Source organism: Epinephelus lanceolatus, chromosome 4 (genome assembly GCF_041903045.1).
Source record: "Epinephelus lanceolatus isolate andai-2023 chromosome 4, ASM4190304v1, whole genome shotgun sequence".
NCBI lineage: Eukaryota > Metazoa > Chordata > Actinopteri > Perciformes > Serranidae > Epinephelus > Epinephelus lanceolatus.
The window spans coordinates 3,120,081-3,137,500 of NC_135737.1; the positions used below are offsets into that span (position 1 = coordinate 3,120,081).

A 17,420-nucleotide genomic window follows, 5' to 3' on the forward strand; every position below is an offset into this window, starting at 1 on the left:
GTATGGGGCCAGACACCCCAGTAGGGTCAGCTGCAGGGATTGTCAGGGAGACGTCCCTTGAGAGCCACTGGGAACTGTTCTGACTCCTGTCCTGTTTAAGGCAAAAAGCCCATAAAAATAATAATACTAATAATAATAATAATAATAATAATAAAAACGGCATGTAGCTGGCAAGAGAATTTTTTTTTGCACAATAAACCCATGTCACAAACCAGCACTTTATGTATTTGATCATCTTATGATGCGTGATGGTTATTTCCAAATATGTTTATTTGGTCCAACTGTTCCATTTTGCTTATAATCAGGGTACAATTAACAAAATATCAATTCAATGAACATTTCCAGGCATTTCTGTGTTCAGTGAACATGACTGTAAAGAGAGCTATTCCATTAGGCCCTTATACACCCTCCTGCACTCAGACATTTACACTGATAACCAGGCCTGGAATTTCATCATTTTAGGGGCAAGGCCACTTGGCCTATTGCGTTGTCAATTTTTTGAGGGCACAAAGGCCAAAAGCCAGGGCAGCAAGGCCATAAAATAAAACTGATTTTAAGTCCACGTCCATCGTCGTCGTCGTCGTCCTCCGCTTATCCGGGTCCGGGTCGCGGGGGCAGCAGCCTCAGCAAAGAAGCCCAGACAGTCCTCTCCCCTGCCACTTTGTCAGCTTTTCCGCGGGAACCCCGAGGCGTTCCCATGCCAGCCGGGTGATGTAGTCCCTCCAGCATGTTCTGGGGCGGCCCCGAGGTCTCCTCCCGGTTGGACATGCCCGAAACACCTCCCAAGGGAGGCATCTGGAAGGCATCCTTACCAGATGCCTGAACCACCTCAACTGGCTCCTCTCGATGTGGAGGAGCAGCGGCTCTACTCCGAGTCCCTCCCGGATGTCTGAGCTCCTCACCCTATCCCTAAGGCTGAGCCCAGCCACCCTGCGGAGGAAACTCATTTCGGCCGCTTGTACTCGCGATCTCATTCTTTCGGTCACTACCCAGAGCTCGTGACCATAGGTGAGGGTTGGAACGTAGATTGACCGGTAAATTGAGAGCTTCGCTTTCTGGCTAAGTTCCCTCTTCACCACAACGGACCGGTTAAGCGCCTGCATCACTGCTGACGCCGCCCCAATCCGCCTGTCAATCTCCCGCTCCATCCTACCCTCACTCGTGAACAAGATCCCGAGATACTTAAACTCCTCCACCTGAGGAAGGACCTCCCCCCTGACCTGGAGTGGGCAATCCACCCTTTTCCGGCTGAGGACCATGGCCTCAGACTTGGAGGTGCTGATTCTCATCCCAGCCGCTTCACACTCGGCTGCGAACCGCCCCAGCGAGAGCTGGAGGTCACTGTTCGATGGAGCTAGGAGGACCACGTCATCCGCAAAAAGCAGGGACGAGATCCTCCCGTCACCGAATCTGACACCCTCCACCACTCAGCTGCGCCTAGAAATTCTGTCCATAAAAGTTATGAACAGAACCGGTGACAAAGGGCAGCCCTGGCGGAGTCCAACCCTCACCGGGAACAGGTCCGACTTACTGCCAACCACGCGAACCAGACTCATGCTCCTTCAGTACAGGGACTGGATGGCCCTTAGCAAGGGGCCACCAACCCCATACTCCCGGAGCACCCCCCACAGGATGCCCCTGGGGACACGGTCGTAAGCCTTCTCCAAATCCACAAAACACATGTGGACTGGTTGGGCAAACTCCCATGCCCCCTCCAGCACCCTGGCAAGGGTAAAGAGCTGGTCCACGGTTCCGCGTCCAGGACGAAAACCACATTGCTCCTCCTCAATCTGAGGTTCAACTATCGACCGGACCCTCTTCTCCAGCACCCTGGAGTAGACCTTAACGGGTAGGCTGAGGAGTGTGATCCACGTCCATAATGAATTTAATTTAAGGACTAAGGATGTATAACTATCTGTGAAATGAATAAACAAAACAAGCTCAAGTAATAATAATGAGTATAATAAGTAATAATGTGATTTATTTAATAGCACTAATAAAACCAATGGGTCTCATTCATGAAACGTGAGCATAAGGAATTTGTGTGTAAATTGTTCGCAGACGGAAATTTACGTGCATGTCCGCATTCATCAATATTTTAGTAGCTCCGATCTTTTCGTAGCTACTAACAAAATCTACTCCTGCTCCTGACCACTCGTAGTGCTTGTGTAAATTTAGTAAAGCACATAAATATTGCTTGTCGCTATTGGAAATTACAATTTTAGTTATGTACACAATACACAGATGCCTTTGAAACACGTCATCTAAACATAACAAAATATTAAAAATATAACACATTTAGTTAAATTAGTTGGCAATTAGCAGGTTTAAGACCCAGATTAGATTTATGATTGTGAATTATCTATGTAAATCGATTCAATAGATTACACGTTCTTTCTACATGTTGAATGATGATAATAAAAATATCTGTAAGGACAGCCGGATCACAGCCTCTTCGGCCTCTGTGCCTGGGTTCAGCAGGAGCTGCAGGAGCAGCTGAAAGAATTATTTGAGACAACACTTTGTGGCTTTTTGATCATTTGAATGAATAAATCTGATTTGAAAAATATTTAATTTACGTTGTATTAAACAGAGCTTTAGGCTATTAAGATTCAAATAATTTGAAGACAATGCATACAAAACTGCTGTAGGCTATATGTTATCCGTATCATTTGTTAAAATAAATGTTAAATAGCTCTACATTCCGACAGCCATCACTGATTTAGAGTTTATCCATTACGCACAAAACATCTCTGGTTTCCCGTTCCCACTTCATTCAAAACCCCACAAATGAATCTTCTGTTTGTTTAGTGACCACTACGCTATCAATGATGATTTTCAGAATGTATTATGATACAACACCTTACAGTCTGGGTTTGATGTTGACTCCAGTGGAGGCATGTTGCTGTCTCCGTCAGGAATAATTCCTGACAGAGAGGTCTCCCCAATTATGCCAGCGATGCGCTCGTCTGCAGATAGTTGTGACTGTGAGCCTCCTCCTCCTGTGGCTGCTGTATTTTTTATGTGTGTGTGCTTATGTGTTTCTTTGGCTCCAGTTTCATATCAAACCATTTACCCTTCACCTCTGACATGGTTCTTTGTGCCACAGAGACAACATTAACAGCATCTGTTACGTCCCTCCAGGCCTTCGCTTTGTCTGTCCCTGTCACACCACTACTAACTAAAGAAAATAAAAAAAAGTCCACTTCACGCTTCGGAAAAATTCTTTTTTCTTTCTCTGTCTTTCTTTCTTTGCGCCGTGACTGACAGGTCGACTGGATGCACCTACACCTCCTTATATGGTGGTCACTGGCTATTCATGGGCGGGGATTTATGCTAATTGCTGATTACCGGGAGCGCGCTGTCACTTTACGATGGATTGGCATTCATGATCATACACAAATCTGAGTTTCCCGCTGTGTTCCTGAATCCAGAGTAGGTTTTTAGTAGAGCAGGCTTTTATGTGCAAATCTACACACAGATTTACTCAATTTTCATGAATGAGGCCCAATGTGTTTTAAATATAGAACAACCAGATTCATGTATTTATAAGCAAACAATCTTAAATATTAGGCCTAAATGTTTTTTGAGTGTACATGATAAACTGATTCACTGAACAAGACCAGCTTACAATTATTTTTGATGTGTTGTTAGATAGCTAACAAACAAACTACAGCAGGGCTATTCAATTAGGCTACTACACTGAACAAAAATATAAACGCAACACTTTTGTTTTTGCTCCCATTTTTCAGTAGCTGAACTCAAAGATCTAAAACATTTTCTATATACACAAAAGACCATTTCCCTCAAATATTGTTCACAAATCTGTCTAAATCTGTGTTAGTGAGCACTTCTCCTTTGCCGAGATAATCCTTCCCACCTCACAGGTGTGGCATATCAAGATGCTAATTAGACAGCATGATTATTGCACAGGTGTCCCTTAGGCTGGCCACAATAAAAGGCCACTCTAAAATGTTCAGTTTTATCACACAGCACAATGCCACAGATGTCGCAAGATTTGAGGGAGCGTGTAATTGGCATGCTGACTGCAGGAATGTCCACCAGAGCTGTTGCCCGTGAATTGAATGTTCATTTCTCTACCATAAGCCGTCTCCAAAGGCGACTTCGCACAGCCATTGAAGAGGACTGGACCAACATTCCACAGGCCACAATCAACAATCTGATCAACTCTATGCGAAGGAGATGTGTTGCACTGCGTGAGGCAAATGGTGGTCACACCAGATACTGACTGGTTTTCTGACCCCCCCCAGACCCCCCCAGTAAAGCAAAACTGCACATTTCAGAGTGGCCTTTTATTGTGGCCAGCCTAAGGCACACCTGTGCAATATTCATGCTGTCTAATCAGCATCTTGATATGCCACACCTGTGAGGTGGGATGGATTATCTCGGCAAAGGAGAAGTGCTCACTAACACAGATTTAGACAGATTTGTGAATAATATTTGTGAGAAATGGTCTTTTGTGTATATAGAAAATGTTTTAGATCTTTGAGTTCAGCTAATGAAAAATGGGAACAAAAACAAAAGTGTTGCGTTTATATTTTTGTTGAGTGTATTTCAACTGGGCCACATTTCAAAACCAGATTATGTCGACGGGCCACGTCTTTAGCAGCAAGCAGCCGATCCACTTTTTTTTGAATACATATATATATTTATATACACAGGCATGGCCCTCCTCAACATAATGCAGAAACAGACTAAAAGAGAGCTATCAATACACAGAAGCACAGTAACTGACATTAACAGTATCTAACAACACACACTATCTCTCTACCAGCATCTCCCTCTCTCCTCTCCTCCACACACACACATGCACACACCTCACCTCCTGATGCTTTCCTTATAGGTCAGTTACACAGGATATAGTTTTAGACAGTCCATGGCATCAACAGTCATGTTTACAACATCAAAGTCACTATTTAAAACCCAGTAATATCTGACTGGAATATAAATATTCCTCCTGACATCACAATACTGAGTGAAGAAAGTCACGTTATCTCAGCATGAAGACAAACATCAGTATCAGTCATTCATCCTCCTCTCTGTCCCTCCTCTACTGAGGACACTCACTGTCTGCAGGTCGGCTGCCTCAGGTACATCTTCAGAAGTGTTAGCCTATATACAGACAGCATTCATTTAGTTTGTCTTTAACAGTTTGCTGTTATCCTTGGGAGCGCAATGTGCTTGTGTAGACCACGATCATGAATCATAATAGCGGAGAATGAGAGACTGCGGACAGAGCAGATTGAAATATGGCTTTCTACATGCTGATCACATGTATTAATAAAGTAGGCCTATTGGCTTGGAGGGCAGCAGTTTTATTGCACTTACTCACAGTAACAAGTGTAGTTGTCGTCAACTAGAGTGATCTTGAAGTTATATTCCCTTCATCTGCACCGCGGCCTCTCTGCTGTTGAGTTTGTGTGTCTGTGTGTGTGCGTGCGCTGTGAGGGGTGACATGCAAAGAGCAGGAGAGAGGCTGCAGAATGATGATGAAACCGAAACTTTAAAAAGTGACGTCGATAACGGCAGAGGTTACTGTTATTACGGTGTTGATTAAACTTGCCTTGGGTTGTTTAATACCGGGTCTCGGTGCCAATCCCTGCCCGGGCGTTTGATGAAGTCTCCTGGTTGGCCGGTGATAGACTGGTGTCAAACTATCGTTACAGCCCGTCCGAGCGGTTCATGCCAGGCTCGAATCAAACCCCCCACTGCTGATGTACGCATCGTCTCATTTGATGTTGCCCAATAAGACTCCAGAATTTCATTGCATTATTTTTTTCTCAATAGAGGCAGGTATCAAAGCCGTGTTGACAGGAAAGAGGCAGAGGAGAAAACCACAAAATCACCTGGGGCAGTGCGGGCGGGGCATCAAGGCCACTGTGGCCTTATGGCAGATATTATTTTCAAGGGCACAGGGCCAAATGAGGAGGGCACGAGGGTCATGGCCCTTGTGGCCCTCGTGAAATTCCTGCCCTGCTGATAACAGTTGACATCAGTCAAAATCTGGGAAGGCTCAGGGCTTAAGGCTTAGAATGAACATTTGAACTGGGCTGAATAATAGCAGTGTAAAGGTATGGTAAACCTCAAAAGTCTACAAGTAAAGCAAAGATATTTGATGTACCTTCAGAATTTTAAAGGTGCCAGCAGTGATGCCCAGGTTGTGAAAGATGTCCAATATATCCATCCCATTCCAGACTTTACAAGCACTCTCATATCCCCGCTCAGACATCAGGATTTGGCTCTCCTGGATCCAGCTGCACCGTGGACAAAAAGACATCCTCAATAAAAATCTATTCAAATTATGAGATCCACAGATGAGCAAAATTCAGTCACTGAATGACTAACTTGATCAGGCTATAGCAGAAGTCCCTGAGTGGCTCATGTTTGGAGCGTCTGATGTTGATTTTGACCATGCCATCTAGCTCATCCCTGGACATCAGCAGATCGTTAACCTCTAAAGTAAAGCTAGCACTCTCCCTAGCACAGTCCTCGATGTTGTGGGCCTCGTCCAGCACCACAATCTGGCCTGCCAGGTCAATCTCCATCTAGTGAAAATGTAGATTAAAAGCAAGAGAGGAAGAAGAGAGGAGAAGGAGTGGTTAATCCCGAAACGTTACATATGCATCAAAGTACCTAATTTCTATGCATCATTTATATTTCTCACTGTGTAACTCCTTGATACTTTTATAATATAGTATATTTGTCATGATCCATAATTGTGTGTGCCCCTTTGTATCATTCTGTGTCTCCTCTCTAATTTCGAAGGTTTTTGTAGGTCCGTGAACACAGGGCATGCTGATCAGATAATTAGATGAGAGAAGCAGCTCCTGCAGAAGCAAGTGAAAGCAAACTTTTACACCCAACACAATGAGCTGGTAAGTATTACTCTCTCTGCGCCTGGCATTCTGCTTTTTTGCCCAATCTTCTCTGCCAATGCCAAAACGCTTGTCACTTGAACTAAGCTTCTGGTACCTCCAGGTGCTGACAGTCAGGTTGGCTCAGATCAGATTGGCACCTGATTGTCAACAACTGTGAGCATGGGCTCTGCTACAGTGGTCAGTTGGTGTCTGCTCCAAAAATCAGCATGCCACATTTGACTGATCTGGATAGGGCCCGTGCGATAGGGCAACTTCAAGCTGGTGTTCCGCAAAACCAAGTTGCAGCATTATTTGGAGTGAGCCGTAGTACCATCTGCAAACTGAACGCCAAATTCCATATAATGGGGGAAGTTAGAGACAGGCCATGAAGTGGGCGCCCCAAGAAGACAGCACCCCAAGAAGACTGTTTCCTCATCCTGTCAGCACTTAGGAACCGCAGTCTTCTACAGATTTGCAGTCAAGGTTTACAGGACCATATGGCCGACGGCTCTCTGCCCAGACAATCAGGAACAGACTGCATGCAGCCAATCTCCGGTCTCATAGGGCTGCCAGGAGGCCTGCCATGACTGCCCTTCACCGTCAGGCCTGTCTACGCCGGTGTCGGCAACACATGCACTGGAACCTGAACATGTGGAGGAACCTTATTTTCAGCGATGAGTCCAGATTCTGCCTCCGGCAGTTGGATCACAGGGTCAAAGTGTGGAGAAGACACGGAGAACGTTTTGCTGATTGTGGCACCAATAGAGTAACATCTTTTGGTGGAGGCAGTGTGATGGTGTGGGGCGTCATCTCCCTCACTGGAAAAACGAGGCTTGTCATCATTGGAGGCAATCTCAATGCAGAGAGATATCAAGATGAAATTCTGCAACCAGTGGCAATTCCATATCTCCGCCAGGGTTTCTGCAGGTATCAGCAAATCTAATTTAATGCTTTTTAATGCCCTTTTTAATGCCACTTTAAACAAATTTAATGCCCATGTCCAACTGCAGATAGTTTATTTATTTATTACATAGATAGATAGATAGATAGATAGATAGATATAGACAAAATTGTAAGCATCAGCTAATCTTGAATATTTGAGAAACTCTACAGAGTAAATATAACTGTCACTCAATAGTGAATTAGAAATGGCTCACAAGACGGTTTACAGTCTCAGAATTTATCTGCACATTTCAAAAATAACAAAACCAGCCTGAAGAATGATGTGAAAAACTAACTCTAACCTGAAAAGGCTGGAGGCGGTCACTGTAGCGGCAGGTGTGGTGGTGGTAGCAGCAGCACCTGCAGTTGTGGTGGCGACAGCAGAAGTTGCGTTGCTGGTCACGGCAAAGAAATTCGGCACAGTTAACAGCTGCCTGCCTTTAATCGCCGACTTGTGACTATCTGACAGCATGTGTGATTTCACCGCATTTCATTGTGCAAAGTTTGAAGATCTTTTTGCACGCGGTACAAAATGCCTCTCCAGGTTTACCATCGACAGGCTTTAACCAGGTTCTGAATAGTTCCTCATCCAACCACTAATATTCCCTCCCCTCACAGCACGTTGCATTCCAAGCATCTGGTGTTGTGACTTCGTGCACCGGGCCACCGGCCGTAAACAATAGCCAATTCAAGGATTCCGCTTGTCAATCATCACATTATACTTCCCATCAAAATTATTAAATGTTTATATAATCAAAATAAATCGTGAATAACAATGTTTTTTTCCATCAAGTGTATTTAATTTTTTAATGCCTCTGGACATTGAATTTAATGCTTTTTAATGCCATTTAAGGCCTTAATTTTCGCTAAATCTATTTAATGACTTTTAATGCTTTTTAATGACCCGCGGAAACCCTGTCCACAGTCTGCGGTTAAACTCTATCCTCCAAGATGACAACGCTCGCCCCCACAGAGCGGGGTTTATCAGAGACTACTTCCAGAACTTGTGAGTGGAGAGGATGGAATGGCCTGCCAACAGTCCTAACCTCAACCCCATTAAAGACGTTGGCTGACTTGCAACAAATGCTGGTTGAAGACTGGAATGCCATCCCACAGCAGTGTCTGACCAGGCTGGTGACCAGCATGAGGAGGAGGTGCCAGGCTGTTGTGGCTGTGAATGGTTCTTCCACACGCTACTGACGCTCCTGTTTGTTAAATGAATAAATTGTTAAATTGCCAGTATGTCTTGTTTCTTCAGACTTCAATCATCCAATCGACCAAATAACGGGAACTGTCCATTGGTCCGACAGCCCACTGGTTTGACATCCCATTGTTCCGACTATATTAAACTCATTGTTCCGAAGTCCGTTCCGAAATCATCATGATGCCCTGTGGTTAACGTCTGGTTAGGTTTAGGCACAAAAACCACTTGGTTAGGGTCAGGAAAAGATCATGGTGTGGGTTAAAATGAAAAAGAAAGTGACAAACACATAAGCCATGAGCCTGCTCCGCCTCAAGCCAGTCGCGGCGCACCATACGCCCGCCGCGAGCCGTTCAGCACTGCGGACGGTCAGACTAATGGGATGTCGAACCAATGGGCTGTTGAACCAATGACATGGTCCCCCAAACAACACCAAACAAGAGTCAACAGCAAAAAAAAGCTGTTTGGCATTTGCAGACAAGATTTGGCAAATTTTTCCTGGGCACAACCCACATACTCAGCTCTGCTGCTCATCCCACAAATGCATGTTCCTTACAAACATTTAAAAGGGAAATAAACAGGATTTCCAACGGTATAAGATTTATTGCCATTGAGCATTGTTAGAACAAAGAAATAATCCACCAAACACATTTCCTTACTTTTTGTGCTTAATTTATATAGATAAAGTTTCACCACAGAGTTGGTTTCAAGTTGTTCCATGCAGTGTGTTTCAGCCAGTCTTGTTTGTTAACGTTACTGCTGATCGCTACTCTGCTCCATTAACGTTAGTCTCTGGCTCATGTTGTAGAAAGAATCCACACTATACTTACCGATTGTCTTGCAAATGTAATTATTTAGAAATTACATTGAAACATGCTTGCAACTGCTTACTTTTGTGAAGATGAATTCCAAGTTAAATCTATTGTGTGGGAGCTGTAGGCTGTCTGGGTATTGCACTGCCCACATGGTTGACTTCCACCCCTTTTGTTCTGTTAGTATCACGTTATTAACTAACATTTACATGATCGACTTTTGACATTTGTAAATTAATGCCAAATTATCCATGTCTGCATCTCAATTTATCTAGGATTTGATTGTTGTCCTCAGCCCTATTGCCTCTCTCATTTTTTTAATATTATTATTATTACTGTTATTGTTATTTATCGCAGTCTCTTATTTCTGTACTTATTTGCATGCCTAGTTATTTAAGTTTTTTAAGTTTAAATTTGAAATCTTTAATCTGACTCTTTCGCCTTGACTGCTGTAACACTGGAATTTCTCAATTATGTGATCAATAAAGGTGTATCTTATCTTATCTCCTGCAACTTTCCTGATTGTTCTATAATATCCTCTCACTAACTCTACTCACACTCTCTCTGATCATTGGGTCCAGCAGGTAGTTATATGGGCAAAAGATGATGGAGGCTTCCTGCATAAGTTCACGGGCAGCATAGTATGGGCATGAACGAAGCCGTTTGCCCAGTGCAACAAGGTCTTCGATGTCCCAGGCTTCATGGAGTCCATGGACCCGCTGTAGCGTGCCCTGGTCCCGCATCCTCTGGACTCCATGGTAGTAGCGGCATGACTTGCCCTGAAACATAGAAAAATGTTTCACTCATTGATCACAAATAGTCATTTTTCAATGCAGGAACTTAACGAAATATTACACAACAAGCAGCCATTGTCACTAGTCTACACCCATCAATGTTCCACACAAGTTCTTGGAACTTAATTTGGGGTCCACTAAGGAAGTGATCCCAAATGCAACTTCCAGGCACTTTCAGGGGTTGTCAGCAGTGTTGTCAATCGGGAATGTTCAAGTAGATGTGTCGTCTACAACAAATGCAACAATAACCACCATTTTAATAGTGTGTCTAAGGCCCCATTTATGCCTGGTACTAATGTGTCTCGGGTGATGGGATAACAAGTCGACAGCTCTGAGTACAAGTCTGACTGCACCCAACACGTCCTGAATGCATCTTGACATCTGATTGCTCAGGCCACACTCAGAGGTGGTCTCGGTCACATGTGGCCACATTCTTTTAGCAGCGTGAACGCTCATGTCCTGGGCCACGCTGAAGTGCCACCTACTCAGCTGACTCCTCACTGGATCAGTAAACTTTCTTTTGCACACAACTTCACCATTTTTATATTTTATTTCTATTGTATCAATACATGGATGCCAAGTATCAGTCTTCTATTATAGACATTAATAATTTTTGCAAATAACATTTTAATACAACTTTTGGTACTAGAATGATAAAATCAGTGGCTTGTTAGGTCCACTAGATGATGCTGATGATTTTTTCCTGGTGAGGTCAGCAAAGGTCTCACTTAGCAGCATTGGGCAGGAAGTTCATCAAAACAAAGATGGAGAATCAAAGAAATCAGAAATGCACCATTGCCGTTTAAATCAAACATCTGGACTTTTTTCTTTAACAAAGAAGGAAAGGAGGACTTGGATATGACATATGCAATTTGCAAGCAGTGCAGCATATGAGATTAAATACTCCGGGAATACTACGAACATGAGGGCTCACCTCACATACCACTATCCAGTGACGAGTGTTTGCGGCTGACAGCCTCCTCCGCTGAAAAATCAACCCACACTGGACACACTTACCTTGACAAAACTACCATCCAACTCTGGGAGAGATAAGAAAATAATACAGTCCATCACCTACTTTATGTGCAAAGATCTGCCTCCATACTGCTTTGCTGAAAACAAAGGCTTTTGTTACATTCTAAAAACACTGAAACCCAGGTATGCGACTCCATTCCAACATTTTTCCACCCTCACAGCCATACACAAGCTCTACAGAGAAGTGATGCAAAAAGCTGAGGAATCTGTGAGTACAGCAGGAAGGGTGGCATTAACCTGTGACCAGAGCAAACATTTAAACATTGCAGCAGTATTGCAAAATGCAGCACAAGAATGGGTGATTGCTGACAAAAACCTTATCGTTGTAACAGACATTTCTTCTAACATGGGTGTTGCCATTCAGTTAGCGGAATACCTGCATGTGAAGTGTTCACTCACACGCTTAATCTGACCTCACAGAGGGCGTTACATCTGCCAACAGTTCAATTTGTCAGGTGTATACAGCATTTGTAACAGGTTTTGTGTTGTTCAGTCTGTCTGCTTTAAGTCAGATGAACAGACTGAAAACTTTATCTTATCTTTATCTTAGGTAAAACTGATGTTGACAAATTTGTCCTTTGGGGAAATAATTCTCAGTTGGAGAAAAAGGTAATAAATAGCAATATATTTCATCACAATACTCAGCATATAGCAATATCGCAGTAATATTGTATCGTGACCTAGGTATTATGATAACACTGTATTATGGGTCTTCTGGCAATTCCCACCCCAAATGTACATATTTATTATCTGTCAATTGTGGGTGCATCTTTTTTATTGTATTGACTGTATTTTTTACTTGACTGAGAGATTTACACAAGAATTCCAGTGCCCTTGTACACTTGTAACTAAACAAATGGCAAATACTGCTCTTGAACCTTGTGAAGTCTTGAATTGTTGCGGTTCTAATTGAACTTTCAATTCAATTACTTTTTCATTTTGACAAGAAAATTATAATACAGGGATGCAAACAGGTGCATGGTGAAAAAAGAGAGAGAGTGTCGAAGCGAAATTCTGAATATTAAAATACACGAACACTAATTTGAAAGAATATTGTGTATTCCAAAACGGAACAAATCCATTGAGCCATCATGACCATGTTGCCAGAGGTCCAAATCCTTATACATTTCTTCATACTCTGAGGGTTCCTACACATTTGGAATTTCAAAATTCCATACTTTTCCATACCCTAATTTCCAATCTTCTCTGCGTTTTTTTTTTTTTTTGTTTGTGTTTTTTCAGAGAATATGCGACATCTGAGTAAATTTATCAGTGTATCATATTTCACATCATATTTAATTATTCTTAATAGGTGATTGTAGCCAAGTACCATAATGGTATGCAAATAAAAACTCAGATAAATTCAATGTCTGGGCTGAGGCAAAAAGGTTGGGACTCTGGGTACAAGCGATGCAGTAATGAGACGTCAGTGTTTTTTCCTTTCATGTGGCTCAGAATCGCCTTCTCCCCCATGTTGGCGATGTCAAATGATTTCACACAAAGCTTGCATTTAGCTCTGTGTGTGAATTGGGAATCCATGGCCAACCAGTATTTATATACAGTATTCTCAAGCCATCCATCCAAAAACTTGCATCTACCCATTGTGAACCACGTAAAACTCGTCTTCTTGTCAAAGGTGCAGTGTTGGAGTGAAACTTGATACCTGGGGGGCTGGAGGAGGGTCATGGGGCAGCGGACTGGACATGGCACTTGTCAATCAGGTAAAAGGGGCAGTATGTTTTCTGAGACGTTTGCTCTCACACAAACTGTGCATAAAACACGACCCGGATTGATTAAATTATTTTTGGAAATACCTAATTTTCTATTTTAGAAAACAGTATTTTAGAACAGTGGTAATAGTCTGGAAACATAAATATTTTTCCATACCTTATTTTTCATTTTCCATACTTTTTAATACCTGGAAATTGATCAAATTTATTTTCATACTTTCCATACTTGCGTAAGAACCCTGTGCTCTTTACATTGAACAAAGCGGGTAGATTGGCCTACTACAAATAACATGTCAGTTTCAAACTAAGAGCCATCTGAATATCCTGGGGCAATTGCCCTTAAGTGTTGGATAATAGTTTTTAAATCTGGACTGTATAATAATAAAAAATATATAATATATAAAATATAAAATATTAAAATACACTAACACTGAATTTCCCTCATTCTGCAAATGAACAAAGTTGAATGTTTCAGCAAAACTACCAAAACAGAGGGCAGTTCAACCTACCTCTTTCCACAATTTCTTTTTTATACCAGCAACAAGGTACTTGCTCACTCTGGAATTGATATAAAATGGGTAATGTTTATGGAATGTTTGCGTTGTTTGGCATGAAAATGACAACCTTAAAAATAGCCAGAGGCCGCTGTATTAGTTAATGTCTATGAATATATACAGTGCCCTCCAAAAGTATTGGAACAGTGAGGCCAATTCCTTTATTTTTGTTGTAGACTGAAAATATTTGGGTTTGACATCAAAAGATGAATATGGGACAAGAGATCAACATTTCCGCTTTTATTTCCAGGTATTTACATCTGGATCTGATACACAACTTAGAAGATAGCACCTTTTGTTTGAACCCACCCATTTTTCATGAGAGCAAAAGTATTGGAACATGTGACTGACAGGTGTGTTTTGTTGCCCAGGTGTCTCCCAATTACATTGATTATTCAAACAATAAATAGCACTGAATGTCTGAGCTCAGTTTCAGATTGGGTACGATAGGTTTTGCCTGTGCAGACTGCATTTAGAAGTGGAACCAACATGAAAACCAGAGAGCTGTCTATGGGTGAAAAAGAAGCAATTGTGAATCTGAGAGAAGATGGACAATCAATCAGAGCCATTGCACAAACATTGGCCATAGCCAGTACAACCATTTGGAATGTCCTGAAGAAGAAAGAAACCACTGGTGTACTAAGCAACAGACGTCGAACAGGTAGACCAAGGAAAACATCAGCAGTTGATGACAGAAACATTGTGAGAGCTGTAAAGAAAGACCCTAAAACAACTGTTAGTGACATCAGCAACAACCTCCAGAGGGCAGGAGTGAAGGTATCACAATCTACTGTTCGCAGAAGACTTCATGAACAAAAGTACAGAGGCTACACCAGAAGATGCAAACCACTCATTAGCAAGAAGAATAGGAAGGCCAGGCTGGAATTTGCCAAAAGGTACAGAGATGAACCTCAAAAATTCTGGGAAAAAGTTTTATGGACTGATGAGACAAAGATTAACTTTTTCCAAAGTGATGGAAAGGCGAAGGTTTGGAGAAAGAAAGGATCTGCTCATGATCCCAAACATACAAGCTCATCTGTGAAACACGGTGGAGGGAATGTCATGGCTTGGGCTTGCATGGCTTCTTCTGGGACGGGCTCTTTCATCTTCATTGATGATGTAACACATGATGGCAGCAGCAAAATGAACTCAGAAGTCTACAGAAACATTTTGTCTGCTAATTTAAAGAAAGATGCAACCAAACTGATTGGGAGCTCCTTCATCATGCAGCAAGATAACGACCCAAAACACACTGCCAAAACAACAAAGGAGTTCATCAGGGGCAAGAAGTGGAAGGTTTTAGACTGGCCAAGTCAGTCTCCAGACTTAAACCCAATAGAGCATGCATTTTACCTGCTGAAGAGGAGACTGAAGGGAGTAACCCCCCCAAAACAAACAACAACTGAAAGAGGCTGCGGTGAAAGCCTGGAAAAGCATCACAAAAGAAGAATACAAAAGTTTGGTGATGTCAATGGGTCACAGGCTTGATGCAGTTATTGAAAGCAAAGGATTTGCAACTAAATATTAAGTCTCATTCACTTTAATCTATTTTAAGTTTATATGTTCCAATACTTTTGCTCACCTAAAAATTTTGTGTTCCATTACAAATAATGCTATCTTCTAAGATGTGTATCAGATCCAGATATAAATATCTGGAAATAAAAGCTGAAATGTTGATCTCTTGTCTCATATTCATCTTTTGATGTCAAACCCAAATGTTTTCAGTCTACAACAAAAGTAAACGAATTGGACTCACTGTTCCAATACTTTTGGAGGGCACTGTATATGTATAGGATGAAGTATATGCATGGACTTATCAGCGTTTCATAAGCAACCGTTTCAAAATTACTTCACAAATACACTATATTTACTGCCCGTGAACTCTACCAAACTAACTAGCTGACCTAAAACTAGGAAAGAATAAATGAACGAATGAAAATTAAAGTAAAGAAGTTGCATATAACGAGCCATTTTACTTTCACTCTAACAGTGCTGGTATGCTGAACAAGATCTGAATGATGAGTACATATTTCACACAGAATCTAAAGCTTTTAATCCACTCTCCTTCTACAAATCTTTATTGTATTCTGTCCATATTTCACCCACTTGTTAGCAAAATAGTTAAAGAACCTCCATTAATAGCGCAATTTAAATGTGAAAAGTCTCATGACTGACCATCACCTGTGTGTATGCGGAGAAGGAGAGGGGCGGAGGGAGCAGAGCTGTGGAAACATCCTGCAGTCTGACATACTATCATGCGTTTAACTAACACATTAGGTGGATATATATACAGAAAGGCGACGCTTAAGGCCCAAACATACTCGGGCGGAACGTACGCGAAGCGGACTCCGCGGGGGTGCGCCTGGAGTAAAAGCAGACGTCCGCAAGCCCTGTGTGCGCAAAGCTCAGATTTTACGACCGCATGGACTCCGCTCAACTATGGAAGCCTGTATGACTGCGGACATTCCTCGTGGAGTCCGCTCCGCTTATAGTATGCCCGAGTCTGTGAGCACCTTTAGAGAGCAAGCCCAAATAAGCAACTCCACTTCAGAAACAAGCCCAAAAAAACACAACCCGCAACTACCAATATTTGTAAGCGACTTTAGAAAAAAACGAGCCCAAAGTGGCAGCTGATAAGCGGACCTGACAACCCTGCCCTACGTGTAACACTCTATAACCTTTGATCCAGCAACACAAATGACAACAAATGGTTCATGCTTGCACGCGCACTACACAGTTGTTTTGCACACAGCATTGTCATCGGCTCATTTCGTTTGTGTTAGTGGAATTATTAACCAGACTCTTCCACTTTACTCTACTTTTAAATGTAAGCAGAGGTGTATGTCACAGTATTTCAAAGGCAGTCTGGTCTGGATTTCCAGCTATTGTAGTGGTTTACATGTCCAGACACTCATACAATAAATGTGGAAGAAGTGTAAAGCAGCAGCATCTCATGTACCAAGGTCCAATTATACTGTCAAGAGAGGTGTCTGCTTTGGATGTCCCACCCTGCCCTTTATGATTTAACAGCTTGAGGTGACACTGTCAAACACAAATACTGTACACCCGTGGACTCAGTAATCTTCAGACACAGTAATAATCTCTAGATGAAATGGCCTAATTCTCACTATGATGTTCTACACTTGGACACTTTGGTGACACTGAGCCCCATCTGCTCAGTGAAAGGGGAGATGGGGGGCCACATTTAAGAAAGTCAGGAAGCTTACAGCACAGTCAGAACAGAGAGCAGCTGTTTTGTTTGAAGCCGCCATTAGCTGAACGATGTGTGTTTCTGTGTATAAATCACTGTGTGTCTATACAGCATGGTAAACTGACGCTGACTAGACTAGACCCTAAGGTGATGAAGACACGGAGCATCAGTTAACACCCACTCCAGTGAGGGGTTATGGCTGGGCCAACTATTTCATATGACAAAGTGAGACAATTACCACTGGAGGCCAACACCTCCAATGA

At 42.5% G+C, this 17,420-nt stretch overlaps 1 protein-coding gene across 1 annotated transcript in view; it reads right to left on the reverse strand.

The window, feature by feature from the left end:
• The window catches only part of brip1 (BRCA1 interacting helicase 1), a 238,687-nt gene that overhangs the window by 133,294 nt on the left and 87,973 nt on the right, over positions 1 to 17,420 (reverse strand). The window contains exons 8-10 of the mRNA XM_078166852.1: positions 10,391 to 10,612; positions 6,367 to 6,566; positions 6,143 to 6,275 (exon numbers count right to left, since the gene is read on the reverse strand). Of these exons, the coding sequence (XP_078022978.1) occupies positions 6,143 to 6,275; positions 6,367 to 6,566; positions 10,391 to 10,612 (555 nt within the window). The remainder of the gene's footprint in view (positions 1 to 6,142; positions 6,276 to 6,366; positions 6,567 to 10,390; positions 10,613 to 17,420) is intronic.